This window comes from Cervus canadensis, chromosome 6 (genome assembly GCF_019320065.1).
Source record: "Cervus canadensis isolate Bull #8, Minnesota chromosome 6, ASM1932006v1, whole genome shotgun sequence".
NCBI lineage: Eukaryota > Metazoa > Chordata > Mammalia > Artiodactyla > Cervidae > Cervus > Cervus canadensis.
The window spans coordinates 48,354,886-48,378,160 of record NC_057391.1 but is presented as its reverse complement, the minus strand read 5'-3'; the positions used below and the strand labels follow the sequence as shown (position 1 = coordinate 48,378,160).

General features: G+C 39.3%; 1 protein-coding gene across 1 annotated transcript in view; it reads left to right on the top strand.

Annotated features, from left to right (window-relative positions):
• AQP9 (aquaporin 9) overlaps positions 1-23,275 on the top strand; it is a 45,585-nt gene that overhangs the window by 5,564 nt on the left and 16,746 nt on the right. Inside the window, exon 2 of the mRNA XM_043471843.1 lies at positions 20,166-20,292. Within this exon, the coding sequence (XP_043327778.1) occupies positions 20,166-20,292 (127 nt within the window). The remainder of the gene's footprint in view (positions 1-20,165; positions 20,293-23,275) is intronic.

Sequence of the window (23,275 nt, the reverse complement as noted above, 5' to 3'; positions counted from 1 at the left end):
ATAGGCCAGGAGCCTCTGTTGATCTTGGACGGCTTGTTTCCCAGAGCTGTGGAAGGATCCTCATCCATAGGCCCTTACACTGGGATGAAGTTGTCTCTGCGGTCTGATCCCTGTGTCTTTCCAATGAGGAAACAGAGACCCATAGGCTCGCTCACAGAATTCTGTCAAATGTTCTTTCTACCACAGCAGAACATCGACCGCCAACACTATCTACTTCTTTTATTTATTTACAGTGTATGTCTAGTACTCTGCCTTTCCTGGATCTGTACTTCTGCATGTGGGTGCTCTGTCCCTTTAAGAAAGCCCAAGGTTCTAACTCTGAGGTGTGGACGAGCCGGCCACGAGGTCTTCTGTGGGTTCTTGCCCTGTGCTTTCAACGCGGCTGCAGAGGGGCCTGAAGTGGAAGATTCTCTCACTCCAGATACAGTTATGTAATGAAGTCAAAGGATGGTGAAATTCCCATTTCCATACACTCATCAACTCTCGCTATGCTTCAACTTTCTATTTTTGTCCATTTGATATACAGGCAATAAAAGGTCACTAGAAATTTTAATGAATTCTTAGTGCAGCTGATCTTCTCATGTTTACTGAACTTTGAGATTTTTCTCCTCTGGAAATTGCTTCTTCATATCCTCTGCATATTTTTTCTTTGTTTTGTTTTTCTACTTTTTCTTATTGGTTATAGGATACTGATATTTAAAACCAGACATGAAAAATATTTTGTGTTTTTTAATTACAGCTTAATATTTTGCTTTTCACATTTAGGTGCTTAAATTATTAGAATTTTAAAAAAATTTATTGAAGTATAGTTGATTTACAATGTTGTGCTGGTTTCAGCGCAGTGATTCAGTTATATATATACACATATATATATATATATATATATAATTTTTCAGATTCTTTTCCATCATAGGTTTTTATAAAATACTGAGTATAGTTCCCTGTGTAGAATTTATTTTGGGGTAGAGTGTAGAGTAGGTGTCTCTTTATTTGGAAGGATCACCAGTTGTTCCAGTACCATTTTGACTAGTCTGTCCTGTCTCTACTGGTTGTAATGTCCTCTCTATTACATACCAGTTCCCATATAAATGTGGTATATATCTAGACTTTATTTAGTTCCATTGATCTCTCTGTCCAAACCCATACCACTGTCACATATTTTTGTTATAATTGCTTTCTAAATAATTTTTGTTATCTGGTATTTTTCTTCCTTGTTATTTTTTCAACATTGTCTTAGCTATTTTTAGCCTTTTAGTCTTCCACATGAATTTTAGGGTCTGTTTATCAAGTTCCACACATACCCTGTAGAGATTTTGACTGGAATTGCACTGAATTTACAGTATTCTGAGCAGAACTGACATTTTGAAATAGTCAATCTGCTCACCCATAAATAAGTCTTCATTCATAGGTCTGCTTTCATATTTCTTTCCAAAGTTTTATAATTTACTTGGTATTAGTCATACATTTATTTTTGTTTGATATAGTTCTAGCTATCTTATGGTTATGATCACTACTCTGAGTAGTACCTTTTAAATGATATTTTATAATTGGTTATTACTAGTGTTTAGAAACAATACTGAGTGTTATATATTGATTTTGCATTCAGCAAACTTGGTCATTCTCTTATTAATTCAAATAAGTCTAAGATTGTCTTAGATATTCTGTATAGTTCAAGGCTGTCAAATTTGAGTGCCACTACCCGTATGTGGCTACTTAAAATTAATCTTAAATAAAATAAGAAATTTAGTTTCCACCCTTTCTAGTTCTATTTTATGTGCTTAAGAACCATGTATGATTATTGACTACCATAGCGGACAACAGAGATACAATAACAGAACTTTTCACTCATTGAAAAATGTTCTATTGGACTGTACTGACATAGATAATACCTTTTTCTCTGAGAATATGGGAGTTTTTAATTTTCTTTCTTTTTAGTCCTTAAATATTTAATTTCTTCTTCTTCTTATAATGAAAACCTCTTGTTCAATATTACTAGAAGCTATAATTGTGTCATACTTGTTCTATCCCCAACTTTTAAAAATCTGCTTCTTATATTTTACCATTAAACAATAGTTTCTGTTGGTTTTGGGTAGACATTCTTGATTTGAGAAAGGAAATTCCTATCTCTTTCTCATTTACTAAAACTCCGATTAGGAACAATTGTTGAATTTTTTAAAAAATACATTTCTACATCTATTGAGATAACCACATGGGTTTCTGTTCTTATCTGTTGATAAAGAAAATTACATTGATAAATATTTTTAGTGTTAAATCATCCTTACATTCCTGAGATTAATTCCCACCTAATCACAGTATTTAGTTTGCAATGTTTTATTAAGGATCTGGACTATAATTTCAATTATTATATTATCCTGTCTACTTTTATTACCAGCAGCATATTAACTTCATGAAATATATTGGAATTTTTTCCCACTTTTTGTTTTCTGGAACACTTTGTATAAAATGAGAATTATCAGTTCATTAAAGATTACTTAGCATGTGAACTGAAAAAGAAAGAGAGACGTTTCAAAGTAGATTTCTCTAAAGCTATGTTTCATTTAGATTTTCTGTTATTAATTCTACTTTGGCAACTTATTTTTTTCCAGAGAACTGTGCTTTATTTCTGTTTTCAAATGTAGTTTTTAAAATTTTTTTAATACTTCCAAAATTAATATAGTGAAAGCAGTAATTTTGAAATGATTTTTCACAGTATTGGCTTCCAGCTTTTAAAAATCTCTGTGGTGATGTCCTTTAATTTTTATTTATTTTTCATTGAAGTGTTATAATGTGCTAATCTCTGCTATACAGCAAAATGACTCAATTATACACATATATGCATTTTGTTCTTTAATTTTTAATGTGGTTTCTATTTTTTCCACTTAGCTTCTGCTTTGACATTTCTTACATTCTCCGATTGAGTTGATTCTCCCATCAGCTTTGTTTATTTCTCCCTTTTCTCCTCTGCCTACTCTTTCTATTCTTTAAGTACTTATTCTTACATTTAAAAAAATGTATTAGTGCACTAACAAACTTTAAAATGAATTAAGATCTCTTTCCTTCTAAACAACACAAAAATGTTTTAAAAGCCTAACTGTAATCAACTACTCCATCTTAAGGCATTATTATCTAATATCATACTCATTGTGCTTAATATTAGTGTTTTGAATAGTGAATACTTATTTGAATTTACTATCAATTACCAGTTTATTTGTTAATCATTACTGCATTCACCCTTTATTTTCTTTCAGGTGCTGGCTTCTTTGTGCAGTTAAAAAAAAAAAAAAAGCTTTCTTAAGGAAATTTTTCAGGAAGGGTAGTCTTTGTTTGTCCGACTATGTCTTTATTTTACTCTCAAGCTTCAATGATAAATTAGCTGATAAGTTTTAGGTTGATGATTGGTTTTGTTTAGCAATTTGCAGGTATCATCTCAGTATCTTTATTATTGCTATTGACAAGTCTATTATTGGTCTAATTTTTGTCTTTAATAATCTGCATTTCTCTGACTACTATTACAAATTTCCCCTTTTCTCCTGAAACTTCACTATAATATGACTAGGAATGAATTTATTTTTTTTGTAGTGCCCAGGATTCATTGTTCACCTTCAATTTAAAGATTTGCAATTTTCACCAATTCTGGAAAATTCTCAGCTTTATCATCTTTTCTCTCCTCCAGACTCTATTTTTTTCTTTCAGAATTCCTATTAAACTTGTATAGATGTTTGATGCTCTCACTTTTTTCATTACCTCTCCCAACTACTTTGACAAATCCTTCTAAACCTCTCCATGATGAGTTTTGTGTAATGCTCTCAAATCTGTCTGCTGATTCACTAATTCCCTATCCAGTTATATCTAGTCTTTTGTTTAATATGTTTATTAAGTCTTCAGTTTCCTTAATATGTTTTCATTTCTAGAAATTCTATTTGGTTCTTATACTTCATTGTTTTTATTTTCTCTCCTTATGTGTTTATTTTTTTAATCTGTTTAACTGAAGTCTAACACATTTACAGTATTTTATGGTATTTCATCTCAAGTTTTGGAGTTGGTAATCATCCTGCGTATTTTATCCACTGCTTCATTCACAAAGGATCATTTCCTTTAGTGTTTTGTGAATTTGTATTGTAAGCTCTTTAAGAAGGTTTATTCTTCAGTGTGTGAGACCTTTAAGGCCCAAATTGTGGCATTGCTCTTCCAGAACAGGTGTGCATTTGCTTCTGCTAGGTTGCCCAGGTATATCACCAACCAGAAATTATTACCATAAGGTGGAAAACTGAAAAAGAGAAGGCTGATGAGTGTGGGTGCAGTGGTGAAGAGCTCTCTGCTCCCTTTCTCCCACCTGGAATATGTGACCATGAGTGACTAGGAAACCCTATCAGTTCAGTTCTATTCAGTTCAGTCACTCAGTCGTGTCCAACTCTTTGTAACCCCATGGACTGCAGCATACCAGGCCTCCCTGTCCATCACCATCTACTGGAGTTTACTCAAACTCATGTCCATTGACTTGGTGATGCCATCCAACCACCTCATTCTCTATCAGCCCCTTCTCCCATCTTCAATCTTGCCCAGAATCAGGATCTTTTCAGATGAGTCAGTTCTTTGCATCATGTGGCCAACGTACTGGAGTTTCAGCTTCAGCATCAGTCCTTCCAATGAATATTCAGGACTGATTTCCTCTAGGATGGACTGGTTGGATCTCCTTGCAGTCCAAGAGACTTTCAAGAGTCTTCTCCAACACCACAGTTCAAAAGCATCAATTCTTCGGCGCTCAGCTTTCTTTACATCCATACATGACTACTGGAAAAACCATAGCTTTGACTAGACAGACCTTTGTTGGCAAAGTAATGTCTCTGCTTTTTAATATGCTGTCTAGGTTGGTCATAGCTTTTCTTCCAAGGAGTAAGTGTCTTTTAATTTCATGGCTGCAGTCACCATCTCCAGTGATTTTGAAGCCCCCAGAAATAAAGTCTTTCACTGTTGCCATTGTTTCCCCATCTATTTGCCATGAAGTGATGGGACAAGATGCCATGATCTTAGTTTTCTGAATGTTGAGTTTGAAGCCAACTTTTTCATTCTCCTCTTTGCTTTCATCAAGAGCCTCTTTAGTTCTTTGCTTTCTGCCATAAGGGTGGTGCCATCTGCATATCTGAGATTATTGATATTTCCCCTGGCAATCTTGATTATAGCTTGTGCTTCATCCAGCCCAGCATTTCTCATGATGTACTTGGCATATAAGTTAAATAAGCAGGGTGACAATATACAGCCTTGATGTACTCCTTTCCCTGTTTGGAACCAGTCTGTTGTTCCATGTCCAGTTCTAGCTGTTGCTTCCTGACCTGCATAAAGATTTCTTAAGAGGCAGGTCAGGGGGAAACCCTATGCTTTCTGCAAATGAGGCTGAATCTCTTCAAATCCTTAGACTCTGAGTCAGTATCAGCTGAAGAAGGACTTCCCTGCAGTCTTCCCCTTATCAGCAGTGAACATGAAGGGCCAGACTAACTTGGGAAATTTCAGAGTTCCAAAGGACCTGAGGAGAAAAGTCTGTTCTGAGTCACTGATCTTAGGGCTGCAGACTCATAAAACCACATTTGATTCTGCCAAAAATAAACTCTGTGATCCCTGAGTTTTAATTTTGTCCCAGAAAACTTGCTATTTTCAATACTTTTGAAAGGGAAGTATTTTCATTTTTTACTTTCCAGAAGTGGAGCTGCTTAGTTTTTAGTGACAAAGTTTGTTGCAACATGTTCTCATTACTTGACAAGAAAGGAGAATGTGGGATGAGAGCAGAAGCTGGCTCCTCATTCATCTGCCTTGTGATGCAGAAGACTCAGAATGTGAGGACTATGAGGGAGGGAAGCCTCATAGAAATGAGATCACAATCCATAGAATCAATCAAGATGTAAAAGCACCCAGCAGTGACTTTATGCATCTAGTGGGCACCTTATTTCATGTCTGAGGTAGGATTGCGAAGTTCACTGACCCTGCAAAGCAAAGCAAATGCTTTAAAAGTAAATATGCATGAGACAAGTGCTAGGGTCTGGTGCACTGGGAAGATCCAGAGGAATCAGGTGGAGAGGGAGGTAGGAGGGGGGATCGGGATGGGGAATACATGTAAATCCATGGCTGATTCATATCAATGTATGACAAAAACCACTACAATATTGTAAAGTAATTAGCCTCCAACTAATAAAAATAATCGGAAAAAAAAAAAGTAAATAAGCCAGCGAAATGTGCACCCCACCCCCCTAGACATCTTGATAGATGGGCTGATATACTCTAAGCTACACGATGGGGATAATCAATCAAGACCAAAAGAGACCTGAGGGCTTAGTCTTCATCCTAGAATAAGTCTACATGGCTTAATCTCTTTTGTTGCAGGAAACCTCCCCCTAAATCCTATGCCTCTATTAACAAGTAGTTTAAAGAAATTGGAGTGTATTGCTGTAATGGACTCCTATGCTGCTGTTAAAGATAATGAGGCCAATATTCACATGCTGATATAGAAAGACTCACTAAGCTTTTAAAATGAAAAAGCAGGTAGAAGATATTCCCATTTGTATAAATGTTTATACACGTTTAACAGGATACACCAGAAAATATTGTTATTAGTTACCTGTAGAGAATAAAATATGAAATTTGGAGTGAGAAGGAGACTAATTCTCGTATTTTATCATATGTCCTTTATAACTGAAAATTTTCTACATGTTCATGAATATTTTCTTCACTTCTTTGCTCCCCATAAAAGAGCTCACTCAGCAGAATTTACCTCTTCCAAGTGACTTAGGGAGTTGCTCAAACTGTGTTCTGAAGAACACTAGTTCTGTAAAATGCACACAAGAACTACATGAAAGAAAATGCTGTCCTTCCCAAATACACTTTGGAAACACTGGGATAAACCAAGCTAAGCAGTTTTCTTAACTGTAGGAATTATCAGAGCCTTTAAACTTCACTGTAAATCTCTAAGAAGGGACTAGAATGTACAGCTGTCCCCAGACTAACTTGGTGACAACCCCGTTTTGTGAGGAGCATCTCATGGAACTGATGACCCGTGGAACATACTTTAGAAACTGCAAGCTCTGGAATGAACCTAAGAAACAAATCAGGGCTCTAAACCCTTCCATCTTCAAGGATCTTCCAGATTGAGAGTGACCTGCAATATACTTGACATTGTTGGACCACTCTGAATGAAGTGAGAATTGTCCTCAGCAACCTCTCATCCATACCCAGCACACTCAGCCCCATAGTTATCCTGATATGAACACACATACACCTTAACAAATTATTCATTAGTTTCTTACTGTGACCCCTATTCTGGCATTATTTGGGGTGAGCTGAGAGAATGAGTGACTGGGTGCAGATCAGAAAAGGAGGTCACTATTCTTTTCAGCTTAGTGGAAATAGTGGAGTTTAGCCACCTCTCATTTCTGAGATCTGTGTTGGTTCTGGGTACTCTTCTACTCGGAGTGCTGTAAGATTGGCCATTTGCCCATTCACTTGGTTCTCAAATCTCAGAGTCCTCTCTTTTTATGAGCCTACCTTAAAATCATCTCTTTTGAAGTACAGCTGGTTCTTACAGGTGATTGATCGTGTTCTGATATTATCTCAGGTTACATGCCACCCAATACTTTATTTTTAACCAGAATGTCCAGATTTCAGTCTAAGTTCTTTGTGACTGTTTTTGTTATGAGTGAGAAAGTTTTATTTTCCAATTGGAAATCTAACCAACTGGAAAGTCGTGCATAAAGAGGCATTCTGTCCTAATAAAGAAACCAAGTAACCCCAAAGAGACAGCAGCAGTTGTCCCAGGAGAAACACAGGACTGGGAATCAGAGAAGTTGTCTCTAGATTCAGATTCTGCCACTTGTTAGCAATAGGATTTTTTGTTAAGTCATGCAGTTTTTCACTTTTTAAATGGGGATTTAATATTGGAAGGAATGTTGTTCAGTCACTAAGTCATGTCCAACTCTTTGCAACCCCATGGACTATAGCATGCCAGGCTTCCCTGTCCTTCACTATCTCCCAGAGTTTGCTCAAACTCATGTCCATTGAGTCAGTGATGCCATCCAACCATCTCATACTCTGTTACCCCCTTCTCCTTTGACCTTCAATCTTTCCCGGCATCAGGGTCTTTTCCAATGAGTCAGTTCTTCGCATCAGGTGGCCAAAGTATTGGAGCTTCTATTATGGAAGTAATGGAAGTGATACACTTTGTCCATTGTATACATGCTGTAAATGCTTGCTCATTCACCCATCCAGTGGCCAAAATTAAGTACAATCAAACCTGGACATTATCCCTTGCTGCCTCTGTGAATGTGAGAAATTCTCTTGACCTCTTAACCTCTCTAAACTTTATTTCCTTATATGTAAAGCGGAGACAATAAAAGGAGTTGGACTCATTGGGTCCTTGCGAGAATTAATGGGCTAATATATGCTATTATACTCAAAAAGCAGTATTTGTTTCTGTTGTTGTTCCTATTATTATTACATGTTCCAATAGACAAAGTCACATAAAATAATAGGTATATTAATATATAGACAGATTGAGTAGGATGTGGGACTTCTGGTAACAGACACCTACAGCACAGGCTGGAGTGCCAAGGTTTGCCGAGACCAGGGTCCTGACAGGTAGAGATTTATTCTTCCTCCTCTCCAGGGACAAAAGACATAATGCTTACAGAGAGAGGATACACTCTGGCAAGCCCCCCAAATTACTTTCTTCTCAAGAATAGGACTGTGTTTTTTGGTCGTCCTATTCCTTAATCTACTTAGATAAAGTTTTACCCATAGCTAGTCCTTCATTTGAAGGTAGCCACAGATCCTTCCTCCAGGAAATGGGAGGCTGTCTTGCATCTCAGGCCAGGTTTGCTATCACCATAGTGTCTGTGGGGCCAGAAAATTACAAGCCCCAAAATCTAAGTGGGTTTCTATTCCTAGGATTTAAGATGGTACTCAATAGCCCCAGAGCTTATTGAAACCAGACAGGTAAGATATCTGGGTGAAGGCCTGGTGGAGTTAGGGAGAAAGTGGGCAGTGTACACCATGTCTTAGGGGGCATCTCATTTGCCATTCAGACCATCTCCACTGTGTCTAAGCAGGAATGAGGTAAAGCTTCATCAAATATTACAGTTTTGCAAGAATGATCAGAAATCCAGAGTTCTATGTGAATTTTTCTATTTTTATATACTGGCAGCAATTTCTAAAATTCACCAAGTGGGCCAAACAAAACACATCTTTGAGTCAATCCTACTTAAAGGCAGTCTTCAACCATGGCCCACTAGTTTGTAACTCTGCTCTGAAGGTGTCCTGAACCACATTCTAAAAAGACAAAACATTCTCACCAGGAAAGCACAGGTGGAGAGATTGTTGAGGGTCTAAGCCTGCTGTCTGATATTATCTGTTTACAAGAGGATTGGCTAATAGAAATCTAAGTCCTACATGCAAGACTGCGTTCCTTTTCTCTTCCCATCCTACCCCCTGGCAAAATTAGTTGAGGCAATAGTGTAAAAATCATTTTATTTCTGGCAATATCAAAAGATAAATCTTGATCTTATATTATCATAGTCAAGTTCTTCATGAGACCAATCTGTTATACGCTCACATGATATATTAATATATCTCAGATTTAATGTCAGGTGGCTCAATAATTTGGGGTATTAATCAAGTAATTCAAAAATGTGGGGAGACTTAAATGTGAAAATTTCTATCATCTAGTTAGTAAGGTTTACAAAACTACATCCCCATGTGCACTTTCCCTAGGCATGAATACTTACACCATTCATGAGTAACAAGCTTGTAACATAAAAGGACAGTGCATCACTTCATACAGTTTTCATGATTCTTACCAGTTCCCAGCTCCTACCTCTCCTACTGCTCTGTGAGCTTTGAGAGGCCCTGTGTCTGGTTTTTTGCATCCCTCCTACACCAGGAAGCATGCACGGCACTTCGAATTTTTAAATGTACATGAACAGAGAGGAATGGATGAAGAAAAGTGAATACCAAATCTCAATGAAAGGTATTTGTAGATTCAGAGATCTTTGTTTCCTACTGTTTGATTTTTTTTTTACATTTCTTTTTTTCTATTTTTTAATTTAAATATATATATTTATTTAAAATTTTTACAATGTTGTGTTGATTTCTGCCATACAGCAACGCAAATCAGGCATAATGATACACACATCCCCTCCCTCCCTATCCTCCCTCTCCTTCCCCTTCCCATCCCTCCAGGTCATCACAGAGGCACCAGGCTGGGCTCCTTGTGCTACACAGCAATTTGATTTTTTGAAAGACAGACTTGTGAAATACACATCTGGACAAATGACTTATTTGGCTCAGGTACAGTCGAGGGCTGTTCATGTAAGTGAAGGAACAACTTTGGATGGAAATGTTAATTTGGGATTCAAAAAGATATTTTCACTAGCTATAAGTCCTTGGGTAAATTACTTAATTTCTTTGGCCTAAGGTTTCAGTTTTCTTCCCCCTTAAGTTTTTATTGGGATTAAATGAGATTATTTATATCATATATATATATATATATATATGTATATATATATGTATGTATGAGGAGTGTATGTATACAAATCTGATAAAAACATATACACTCACCCACCTACCCACAAAACAAATCAGTTTACTTAAAATATGTGTTGCCACAGATATGTTCTTTTAATGCTGACTTCTGTTCTATGAATATTTATATCAGTTTATGACAAATTACCTACTGAAGAATATTTTTCATTCAAAATATATTCCTTACCTATTTCCAGGAAGACTTGTAGCAGTATAAGGTGAACAGTCATACATGATTCCTGTTCTTGCGTCACATTGCTGCTGCCCACAGTGGGCACAAACTGGAGGACATTGGCTTCCTAGACAAGTTTTTAAAAGCACAATAAAACACTATCCAGGTGTGCTCTGAAGGTACTAGAGCACTTTAGAATGGTCATCTGGCTTAGTTCTTTGGCTCTGATTCAGTAAAAGGTATTAAAGGGGCATGTGGGGCCTGGACAGAGAGGTGGAATTGTTTGACTTCTTGAGTCTTGCTGTTGTGATAGGTGTGAATGCTAAATAAGTGCCCTAAATGTTGGCCAGCTCCACCAGAAATCCACGTGGTTCATGGGTGTGGCTTGTAAGTGTGGAAAAGGCCCACTCCACCTTTCTCTCAGCCGGGAGCAGACAGGTTTGGTCAGCATCAGGGGGAGGAGTGTGTCTTCAGCTGATGACTACAAGACAGGGAGACACTGTGAGGAGAGAAGCAAGCAAAAGAAAACAAGAGAGGGAAAGGTTTCACTCTGCCTTCAGGTCTAATGTTCCCTGGTGAGCGCTTGGTCGTTTAGTGGAAGCTCTCTCTGCAAGGGCAGTTAAAAATCAGGCAAACAGGAATCAAAAAAATAGGTTGTGCACGAACTGAAAAAGTTGCACTTAATCACCAACATGTCTCATTGATCTCTGAGAAAGGAAGGGAAATGGGGCTGAAAAGGATTTTTCTCCAGGTCATGGGAAGCTTCAGCAATAAAGTACAAGTGTTGGTGTTTTTCAGAACCAGAGTGACCACATATGTTGTCACCAGAAAAGCCACTTGTCTTATCACAAAGAGCAGGCTCTGTGAGGAGGCTTCCAAATGAGCTTCAACCTCAGTACTTTCTCCTCAGACTGTATCTGGTCTACAGGGAGGCCTTTAATACTGGGTGGTTTGGTAATAGATGGCTGCTGCCTCCAAACCCTTCCACATTCCCAGACAGTCTTTATTCTCAGTATGCAGATAGGAAAACTGGTATCCCCATCTCACCTCCTGTGGAAAACCCAGTGTCTTCCCTGAAACTTTCTGTGAATTCTTGGGGACCTTGCTTGCTTCTGATGACCTTTGGCTCTGTCCAATATGTAATGGTTAGGAGCACAGTCCTCTAAGACAGGCCTGCCATCAAACCCTGGTTCTGTCTTCTTTCCTTTTATGATGTAACATTGGGGAAATTGCTTGGTCTTTCCAAGCTTCAATTTCCTCATCAATAAAATTGAGATAATAATCTTCCCTTTCAGAGGGATCGTAAGTTAATGGATGATGATGAAATTATACTGTACCTGTATTACAGCCCTTGGCATAGAACTGGCATAGAGCACACATCAAATAGATGGAAGCTGGCATTTGTATTCTTTTACTCACATAACCCTAAACAGGTGAGTAAAGATAGGCAATGTTTCATTCAGCCTTTACTACAAATTCCATGACAATGTTTCCCAAGGAGTTTCTTTCAATGTTAAATATTTTCAGGAACTCTACAGGATAGAAACTGTTTTTTAAGTATCCATTAATTCTGAAAATACTGAAACACAAGATTCCAGAAGGTATGAGCTGCTGGGTGACTGGGAATGACTGGGGTTACCTCACTCACCAATCAAGCTTTTGTAGGAATTCTGCCTTTCAAATGTCTTTCTTCCTTTTCCACTGAAATCCTTTCTCCTACTCCTGCCCTGCAAAGACCCTGACAACAATAGTATTCACCCCTTCTCTTTTCTTCTTCTTCTTTTTTTTTCCTTTGTTGTTTTTTTTGTTTTTGTTCTTTCGGCCACGTCGTGCAGCTTGCAGGATCTTAGTTCCCCAACCAGGGATTAAATCTGAGCCCCAGCAGAGAAAGCATCGAGTCCTAACCACCAGACATCCAGACACTAAAGCCGTGTCAACTGTGAAATGACCCATCTTTGGAGAGTAACCACAAATAGGCAAAACACCTTGAAGATACAAGACATGTTCATTTTTTCCTTCTTTGGACAATGTTGATGTGCACAGGGAATCACAGATCACCTGTGATAACTACAAAATTCCCCAGTAATCCCTGGCCCCAGAGTACATGCATCTGCCAATATTTTACTAAGGAATCATCAACCTTCACTAACCGCTTTTCTGAAAGGGCTCAGCTTTTATGTGTCAAGCAAATATTCTGGGTGTCTGTTACACACTGTGTTCTCTGTGCTAGGACTATCTTGGTTAACACTTCGAAGGAAGTAGTAGATACAAAGGAGATTTGAGAAGGGTCACGTGAAATAAAATCTGTGGACTCATGAATCATTGTCCTCACCTCCAGCATTTCAGTTTATGGTAATCACTTAATCATGTGAGGTTTCACATTGTGTCCAGTAGTCAGCCTGTCATAGGATTCATGGCTCAGTTGGGAACTTTCCAACAGTCTCAAGAGGTATGTCTCAGAAATTGCACCTCCCACTTTTTACATCATGCCCCCAAACTAACTTTTTCTCTTGAAAAGGCGTTTTGGAGCTTCCCTGGTGGTCCAGTGGTTGAGAATATACCTTGCAATGCAGGGGACTCGGGTTTGATCCCTGGTCAGGGAACTAAGATCCCACATGCCACAGAGTAACTAAGCTCATGCACCTGCAACTACTGAGCCTGCACGCTCTGGTGCCCACGTGCTGCAACTAGAGAGTCCTTGTACCACAACAAAAGATCTTACATGACAAAATGAAGATCCCACGTGCTGCAACTAAGACCCAACCCAGCCAAATAAATAAATATGTTAAAAAGGAAAGAAAAGACATTTTAAGCAGGGTTGTTTTTCCCCATTTATGCTTAGATATTTTACCATCTTTTATAAATATTGTTTGAGCACAGAATATAAAGAAGCACAAGTGACCTGGTGGGCATTATGATCTTGGTGGAGTGTCACTAGGCAAGGCGGGGATAACATAAAATGACATTGTAAAGACATGATGAAATAAGCAGGAGAGGTCTTTGGGGGCTTCAGTTGCCAGAGAAAGCCCTACAGAAAAGGTAGCATTTTAGCTCAGTGTTAAGAATAGACTGATTTGGGCTGGGGAAAATGCAGAAAAGATATTGTGCTGGAAGGGATGGCATGAGCAGGTGTGCAGAGGTGGAAATGAGCAAGTTCGAAGGACTCAAAGCGAATGGGTTGCCAGCCTGGCTGATGGGGAGATTTATTCTGGGGAGAACACTGGGCTGGGAATCATGAGGCATGGCACCGGAGAGCCCTGAGAGCCAGGCTGAGGCATTGGTGCTAGTACTTCCTGAGCAACGGGCGTGGGACAGTGGGCAACTTGTGCTTCATCTGGCACGACAGCTGAGTGGGGAGATACTGGAGCTGGAGACACAGGTCAGAACATGCAGAAGGCTCCACAGAAGCCCACAGATGAGATATGGAAATAATTGACCATGGGTGAAGAGAGAGAAGAGGAAAGAGGACCAAAAAAAATTCCAGAACACGTGGCTTTAGTGACTGAGAAGGACTGAGGGTACCTCACTCACCAATCTTTTGTAGCAATTCTGCCTTTCAAATGTCTTTCTTCCTTTTCCAATGAAATGCTTTCTCCCACTCCTGCCATGCACAGATCCTGAGAGCTATGGTATTTACCCCCCTCCTCTTTTCTAGTCTTGCTTTACTACCAAAAGCACTAAAATCTTGCCCGCTATGAAATGACCTCATTTTGGAGTTTAATCACAAATACACAGAACACCTTGAAGTTCTTGTCATTTTCCCACTTCTCTTTTTTCTGCAAATTTTGATCTCATGTTTGGAATGAAATAACAGCTATTTATAATTTCGGTCATAGATGTGTTTTCTCTCCCATTTTTATTGCCAGGCAGTGAGTTAGGGGTTAAGTCCATGAGTCCCTTTGCCTGAATGTATTCACCTTGAATTGGGGTTTTGCTTTTGAGTTTATACTAAAGGCAATAATATCCTTCACCTATTTATTGTCCTTTGTTGTTTAAATAGTGCCTTCATTAAGGTTGCCCCATTTGAACCTTTGCTGAACAATTTTATGAAACAAGGCAAGCAGGTGTTATTTTTTAATAGATGAGCAAGCTGAGACTGAGAAGCAACATGTTCATTTACACAGACACCAAGTGTCATAATTGGAAGTAACATCTAGGATCTGGTTATTTAATTACCTCCAACATACTAGATGCTGTTACAAAGTCAAAGAAGTTCATTACGTGATTCTGAGTCTTATAAAACTGGGAAATCAGGCATTACCTGAATAGTTGAATTACATACTGTGGTTAAGTGACCCACTAGATGGCAATAGAAGCAATGAACAGAAGGTATGTAATTAATTACCGTGTCATAATATGATGGCATAATATGATATGATGTACAAACAAAGGAGGATTGCCTACAGAATAGAAAATATTTGCAAACAATATATCTGACAGGGGGTTAATATCCCCAATAGGCAAAGAACTCATACAACTCATCATCAAAAAACACATGTGTGTTGAGGTTTGACAGAAAACAACAAAATTTTGTAAAGCAATTATTCGTCAATAAAAAATAAATAAAAATTTTAAAATGTGTATAGGACCTGAAGAGACATTTTTCCAAAGAAGACATGGTCAGCAGACACATGAAAAGATATTCAATATCACTAATCATCAGGGAAATGAAAATCAAAACCACAGTGAGGTGTCACCTCACACCTGTGAGAATGGTTATCATTAAAAAGACAGCAAATAACAAGTGTTGGCAAGGATGTGGAGAAAAGGGAACCTTCATGCACTATTCATGGGAATGTAAATTGGTGCAGCCACTATAGAAAACAGGATGGGTGTTTCCCAAAAAATTAAAAATAGAACTACCACATGATTTAGCAGTTCCATTCCTGGGTATTTAGCCAAAAGAAATAAACACTAATTTGAAAAGTTATATGCACCCCTATGTTCACTGCAGTACTAATTACAATAGCCAAAATATAGGAACAACCTAAGAGTCCATCAATAGATTAATGAATAAATAAAATAGGGTATGTCTATGCAATGGAATACTACACCACCATAAGAAACGAATGAAATTGTGCAATTTGTGGCAATATGGTTGGACCTCAGGGTATTATGCTAGGTAAAATAAGTCAAACAGAGAATATAAAATCAAAATAAATGAACAAACATAACAAATAGAAACAGACTCAAGGATATAGAGAGCAAACAAGTGGTTGCCAAAGGGGAGGGCAGAGGAGGGATGAGTGAAATAGGTGAGGGAAATTAAAGAGGTACAAAGTTCACATTATAAAAGAAATGAGTCACAGGAATGAAAAGTACAGCATGGGGAACATAGTCAGTAATATTATAATAAATTTGTATAGTGACAGATGGCAACCAGACTTGCAGAGATCATGGTAATGTATGAAAATAATGAATCATTGTGTTGTATACCTGGAACTGACATTGTAGGTCAGTTGTTGTTGTTGACAGTGTTGTAGGTCAATTATACTTAAATAAATAAATATTTTTTTAAATTACTGGGGAGAAATAAGCCAAAGTTTTATAATGTCTGCTCATAGATAAAGGTATTGTGATTGTTTTTTCTTTATATTTTTATATATGCCTCATATTCTCTCTAAGAGAGAATTTAGAGAATTAGAGAATTCTCTAAGACAATCTGTACAGGATTTTAATCTTAAATAAAAAACATTTTTAAAGGCTTCAAAAAATAAAGGAGGATTGTGCCCATTCGTGGGCTCTGTGTTTTAAGAGAGATGCTAATAACCTTGAGCTTATCTAGGTGAGACTCATTGGGATCTGAGGAGCCCTAAGGATCCAAGATGAAGGGACAAACATTCAGCAGAAAAAAATTAGGGAGGACTTTTAGCTCCCTCCACTTAGTGGAATGCCTGGTGTGTAAAAGATGCTTCTTCTCTGAGGTCCCAAGACTAAGCCAGGAGCTAATGAACAGAAGTTACAGGATAAAAGACTACAGCTTCATGTAAGGAAGGGCTCCCCAACCACTGGACACCAAGAATATATTGAACAAGCTACCTGATGTGGTAATAAGCTCCCTGTCGCTAAAGGCAACCAACATGGGCCAGGTCAATGGTTATTTAGGATGTTGTAGTTTGTGTGCTATCGAATTCAGAAGCAACACAGTCATGGCTGAGAGGCAGCATAATGCAGGGTTTAAGAATGCAGGCTCTGGAGGCTATACCATGCTCACCCCCTGGAACCTGGCGAAGCCACACAGAGGCCGTGTGTAGGTGTGTTGGCCACCATCCCAGGTGAGGCATCAGTTGCCTGCCAACATCAACCTCTAGGCATGTGACTAGGTGAGCCTTCAGATAATTCCAGTCCTTCAAGTTTTGAATCATCACATTTGATACCAACTGGAGTAGAGATAAGATGCTCTACCAAACTTTGCCCAAATGACAGATTCACAAGCAAAATAAACGTTGCCATTTTAAGCCACTAAATTTGGGAATAGTTGCATATCACTGAATAACTGGAATGCAATGTTTATGTGATGTTCTGAATTGCCCTTGATCTTCAAGGCCACTTAACAGGTGCTGAGTCAAGTAAAAGGAGGTATTATTTTCAGAAAGGGAATTGGGTGCCTTGGGCTAATGAGAGCAGAGAAGGTTTGGTGAAACAATTGGGAGAATATGAAAGAGGATTTTGGGCAGCACAGTGAAGGCTAGATCCATGGCTTTGTAATACCCTCCCTCCCCTACATGGTTTTGTGATTTTCTAAGTCTTCTGGAGAAAGTAGGTGCTGGATCCTGGCATGAAGGTGAAAGAGACATTGGAGGTCTGTGGATGGCAGGCACAGAAGGACTGGTGGTAGGCTTGGGAAACACACCACCCAAGGAAACAGAACAGAGTTGCATACTATCCCCTGTTGGTATGCAAAAGAATCTTAGAGACTGTTTTCTAGATAAGGAAATCAGGATCAGGCACTTGGAAAACAACTAAGTACAAATTGTTCAGTAGGGACAGTACAAATGAATTACAGAGAGAAAAGATTAGGTTTAGTGAGAAGACTATGAAAGGGTGATGAATCCAAAAAAGATTTCTTGATAGCGAAGACCAGAAAAATTGAGACAGCATGGCTCTTCCTGTGTCTAAGAAGGGGAACAATAAGGCAGTTCTTAATGGTTAGAGCATGGAATCATGTTGGAAATTCTATCAGCAATACTATAAATGACAGTTCTCTCATTTTTTTAAAGAAGAAAATTACAGTGGGCACTCAGAAGAAGGAAACAAGGGTGAGTGACCAATTTCCTAGTGATCAGAGTATGATAATGTCAGGATAGCCAAGGTCTACTTCCCTGGTGCTGTGAATACAGGAGAGAGGAAGCAGGCAAGAAAAGATACCAGCAGGCAATTACTTGTCTGCCTCATTAATTTTCAGGCTATAGTAAGAGTATTTAAAAATTAGGAAGAAATGATGTCAACATGGGCTGAAATCTTCTGAACAGCAGTTTCTGACTAAGCAAACTGAAGTGCTTACCTTGTTTATTTCTCCTTCTGCTCATTTCCAGAAGTGCACAGCTTCAGTTCAGTTTTGTTCAGTTGCTCAGTACTGTCTGACTCTTTGTGACCCCATGGACTGCAGCACGCCAGGCTTCCCTGTCCTTCACCAACTCCTGGAGCTTGCTCAAACTCATGTCCATTGAGTCGGTGATGCCATCAGTTATCCTCCCTAGAAAAGAACAAAAAAGCAATTTCAGCTTCTAGGGTGGAAGAGGACAGTATTAATCACAATGAAGTTTGACAGACCAGAAGCCTCCCCAGGTCCACTCAGACCTTTTAAAGCTTTTACGTCCCCTGTAGAATATCACAAGTCCATGAATATCACACCATAAAAGAGGGAAGAAGCTTATTTGGGAAGTGGTAATTGCTCAGGGCTGGCCCGTGTCTGAATGTGTCTCTCCTTACCCCTGGTTGTCTAAATCAGATCTTCTAAGCTGTCAGGAATGTTTTGTTTTGTTTTGTTTGCTCTTTTCAGAAGAAGCTGCCAAAATGACAGTTAGCTTAGAAGTTGTACTTGGGGCATTTAATTGGTCTTAAATTAAAATGAAAGACAGCAGTGTGGTTTTAATTCTGACATTTATTATAACAGATAAGGATTCTAGAAAAAAATGTCAAGTCTAGGTGAAATTGGTAGGCTGTGAGATGGACTCAGAGGAATTTTTCATTTCTTAAAAAGGGAAAGGGAACCATGTTCCTGATGCAACTTAACTTGGCTCTCAGTATAGGGTCTGGAGCCAAATCTGTCATTAACATCAAAGACAGCCCCATGCCTGTGATGTGCAGCCCTGGTGCACCCCTCCAGATGTCAGGTCCTCCTTCTCCCTACTGTCTAGCAGTTTGAGTTAAGTCGATATATCTTAGAATCAGGGACTGGAGGGGGTGTTCAAAGATCATCTAGGTAATTTCTCTGCCTTCAGGGAGGAGTAAAACAAAACCACTCTATATGTGTTAAACATCCCTTGTTTGTAAATCATATTTCTCTGAAGGACTTCACAAATGAGCCCCAAGGGAGCTATTTAGAATTAATTCATCACTATCAGGAAATGGTTGATGTGCATCCTCTCTTATTTCAAGTTCAGACTTCCCTTCTTATCCTTTTGTGAAGAGACACCATAGTTGGTTATTATCATCCTGATAAGGAGCTTTCCTATTCTTCGTCTCTTGTTCCTTGAATACATTTGTTTCTGAAAACTTTTTTCACATACCCTCAAATCATATCCATTACTTGATGCAGAGTCCTCCCCACAGTTGGTGCTCTTCTTTAGTTAAGAAACCCAAACTGGGATCTGTATTCTAGAAAAAGTTTGGCTACTTGACATGCAGGAGCAATGATCTACAATGATCTACATCCAGGAGCAATGATCCTACAGCCCCAGACATTCCTCCAGGACCACACTGGCTCTTTAAACCACAGTGTGAGGATGGCTGATGGTTGTGTATTGTCCTATTGCTTTCCTACCAAACTTTATGCAACTGTTTCATCTTTCCCAATAACCCTCCTTCACCAAATGTTCCTTTCTTCCCCCACCTTCTACCCTCCCTTCCTCTCGCTCTTTCTTTTTGAAGTATAATTGACATACAACATTATGTTAATAGTTTCAGTTTTATAACATAATGATTAGATATTTATGTAAAATGAAATGATTACCATATTACTCAATTTATAGATTCATTAAAAATTTTAACACTGTGAAGGCCTAACAAAACTCATCCATAATCCAGATGCAGCCTTGGGACCAGCATTTTGCTACCTGTGCACAGTTGGAAGATTATAAGCAGATTTATACGAGGTCTGTGGCAGCCTGGTTTGTGAATGTGCTTGAAAAATGCTTCTTGTTACTGTGGCTTCCCATTGTCTTTGATGGTGGCCATCTTCACTCACTTGTTGAGTTTCCTCTCATTCCAGGTCCTTGGATGTGGTTCTGTTGCCCAAGCTGTTCTCAGTCGAGGACACTTTGGAGGAGTCATCACTATCAATATTGGATTTCCAATGGCAGTTGTGATGGCCATTTATGTGGCTGCAGGTGTCTCTGGTAAGTACCAGAAACAATGACAACTGCTACTAACTCAGCCATATTCTGGGTGCTTTACATACCTTAACTGTTATAGATCTCAGCAGTCCTACAGGAATATGTCTTTGACTCTATTTTTATAAATGACCAATTTTAAATGGCCAGCAAATAAATGGTAAGTGACTTGCCACTGTGGCAACCTGCAGCAAGAGACAGAGATGAGGGTTGGAACTCAGAACTGACTGATTCCTAAATCCGGCCACTGAATGGTATTCTTTACCTGTCAATACATTCTTTTACAAGCTCCATCTCACGCTTGAAACCACTTCCTAGATATTCTGCGAATGGCCCTGTGAAGATCACTCCAACAGAGGCAATTCCCTAGACCTTTATCAGAGCAATCACTGATTTGCAAAGTAGCTGATGCTTTCATGGAGGTGCAGGGCTAGTCAGCAGGTCTTGGTCCAACCCTGCCCTGAGTGGTAGACTAATTAAAAGTGATTCTCGAGGTTCTGAGAAGCAAAATGAAATGATACTTAATGCAGCCTGGGACCTTAGGAAGGAACTGTGGAAATGATCCACTTCCCAAAGGGTTGCACAATCTTCAGCAGCCTTGTCTTGGGGACTCAGAACACTAAGGTAAGACTGTTGGTGATAAGGGAAGAAGGGAACCCCAGTGTGCTGGACACTGTATGGGGTGCTGTATACAATATATCTCCTTTCTCTTCTGTATTATTTCCTCTCTCTTCTACAGCAGCACTCTGAGGCAGGTATTACTGTCCATTCTACAGAGAAAACTGGAGCCCTGAGGATTTTTGCTTTTTGCTTTGGGTTTGTGCTCAGTCATGTCTTTCCAACCCCATGGACTATAGCCCACCAGGCTCCTCTGTCCATGGGATTGCCCAGACAAGAATACTGGAATGGGTTGCCATTTCCTACTCCAGGAGATCTTCTCGACCCAGGGATCGAATCTGTGTCTCTTGTGTGTCCTGCAATGGCAGACGGATTCTTTACCACTGTGTCATCTGGGAAGCCCCCAAGGGGTTAAATTAATTGCCAGACATCCCACAGCTGGTAAAAAGGCAAATCAAAGATTTGGCCCGGGTCCACAAGACAGCAAAGCACAGGTCTCCATTACTAAACAACACTTCCAATGATCTATCATGGGAAAGGCAGTTTAGACAGGGCTGTGCAGGTCCAGTACAGGGCAGGACGGTCCAGGGGAGGATCCTGTAGGTGAGCTGGCTGGACCGGTGACAAGCACTGCCATTGTAGCACTGAAGAATGACTGCCCAGACCCCCTCAAAGCCTCCAGGGACTAGGTGCTTGGAACAATCATTTGCTGACTGGCAGCCTCTCCATATCATAGGGACACACAGGTCCCAAGGCAGTCCAGGCTACAGATTCCCATGTATTTGATTTGTTAAGTAGGAGCAGTTATTTCTGTTCAAACTTGTGCCGAGCCTTTGCTGTGATCCCAGCACTCTACTGCCTACCCGAGATGCAAAAATAACCAGGGGGCCACCCTGAATGGGCCAAGGCTTGATGACGGTGCAGGCCTTGACACCAAGGCAGAATACCTTCTTGGCTTCAAACAAGCATGCAGAATTATCCACTGCCTCCCCCCCATGCCCTCCCAACTATATTCAGACAAGTGTGGTTTCCACAAGCCATGCAATATAAATGTAGGCATATTCTCAGCTACTTTTTTTTTTTTTATTAGTTGGAGGCTAATTACTTCACAACATTTCAGTGGGTTTTGTCATACATTGATATGAATCAGCCATAGAGTTACACGTATTCCCCATCCCGATCCCCCCTCCCACCTCCCTCTCCACCCGATTCCTCTGGGTCTTCCCAGTGCACCAGGCCCGAGCACTTGTCTCATGCATCCCACTGGGCTGGTGATCTGTTTCACCATAGATAGTATACATGCTGTTCTTTTGAAATATCCCACCCTCACACTCTCCCACAGAGTTCAAAACGTCTGTTCGTATTTCTGTGTCTCTTTTTCTGTTTTGCATATAGGGCTATCATTACCATCTTTCTAAATTCCATATATATGTGTTAGTATGCTGTAATGTTCTTTATCTTTCTGGCTTACTTCACTCTGTATAATGGGCTCCAGTTTCAGCCATCTCATTAGGACTGATTCAAATGAATTCTTTTTAACGGCTGAGTAATATTCCATGGTGTATATGTACCACAGCTTCCTTATCCATCGTCTCTGAGGGCATCTAGCGTTGCTTCCATGTCCTGCTATTCATAACAGTGCTGCGAGAACATTGGGTGCATGTGTTCTCTTTTCAGATCTGGTTTCCTCAGTGTGTATGCCCAGTAAGTGGGATGCTGGGTCAGTATGGCAGTTCTTATTTCCAGTTTTTTTAAGGAATCTCCACACTGTTCTCCATAGTGGCTGTACTAGTTTTCATTCCCACCAACAGTGTAAGAGGTTCCCTTTTCTCCACACCCTCTCCAGCATTTATTGCTTGTAGACTTTTGGATAGCAGCCATCCTGACTGGCGTGTAATGGTACCTCATTGTGGTTTTGATTTGCATTTCTCTAATAATGAGTGATGTTGAGCATCTTTTCATGTGTTTGTTAGCCATCTGTATGTCTTCTTTGGATAAATGTCTGTTTAGTTCTTTGGCCCATTTTTTGATGGGGTCATTTATTTTTCTGGAATTGAGCTGCAGGAGTTGCTTGTATATTTTTGAGATTAATCCTTTGTCTGTTTCTTCATTTGCTATTATTTCTCCCAATCTGAGGGCTGTCTTTTCACCTTACTTATAGTTTCCTTTGTAGTGCAAAAGCTTTTAAGTTTCATTAGGTCCCATTTGTTTAGTTTTGCTTTTATTTCCAATATTCTGGGAGGTGGGTCATAGAGGATCTTGCTGTGATTTATGTCGGAGAGTGTTTTGCCTATGTTCTCCTCTAGGAGTTTTATAGTTTCTGGTCTTACATTTAGATCTTTAATCCATTTTGAGGTTATTTTTGTGCATG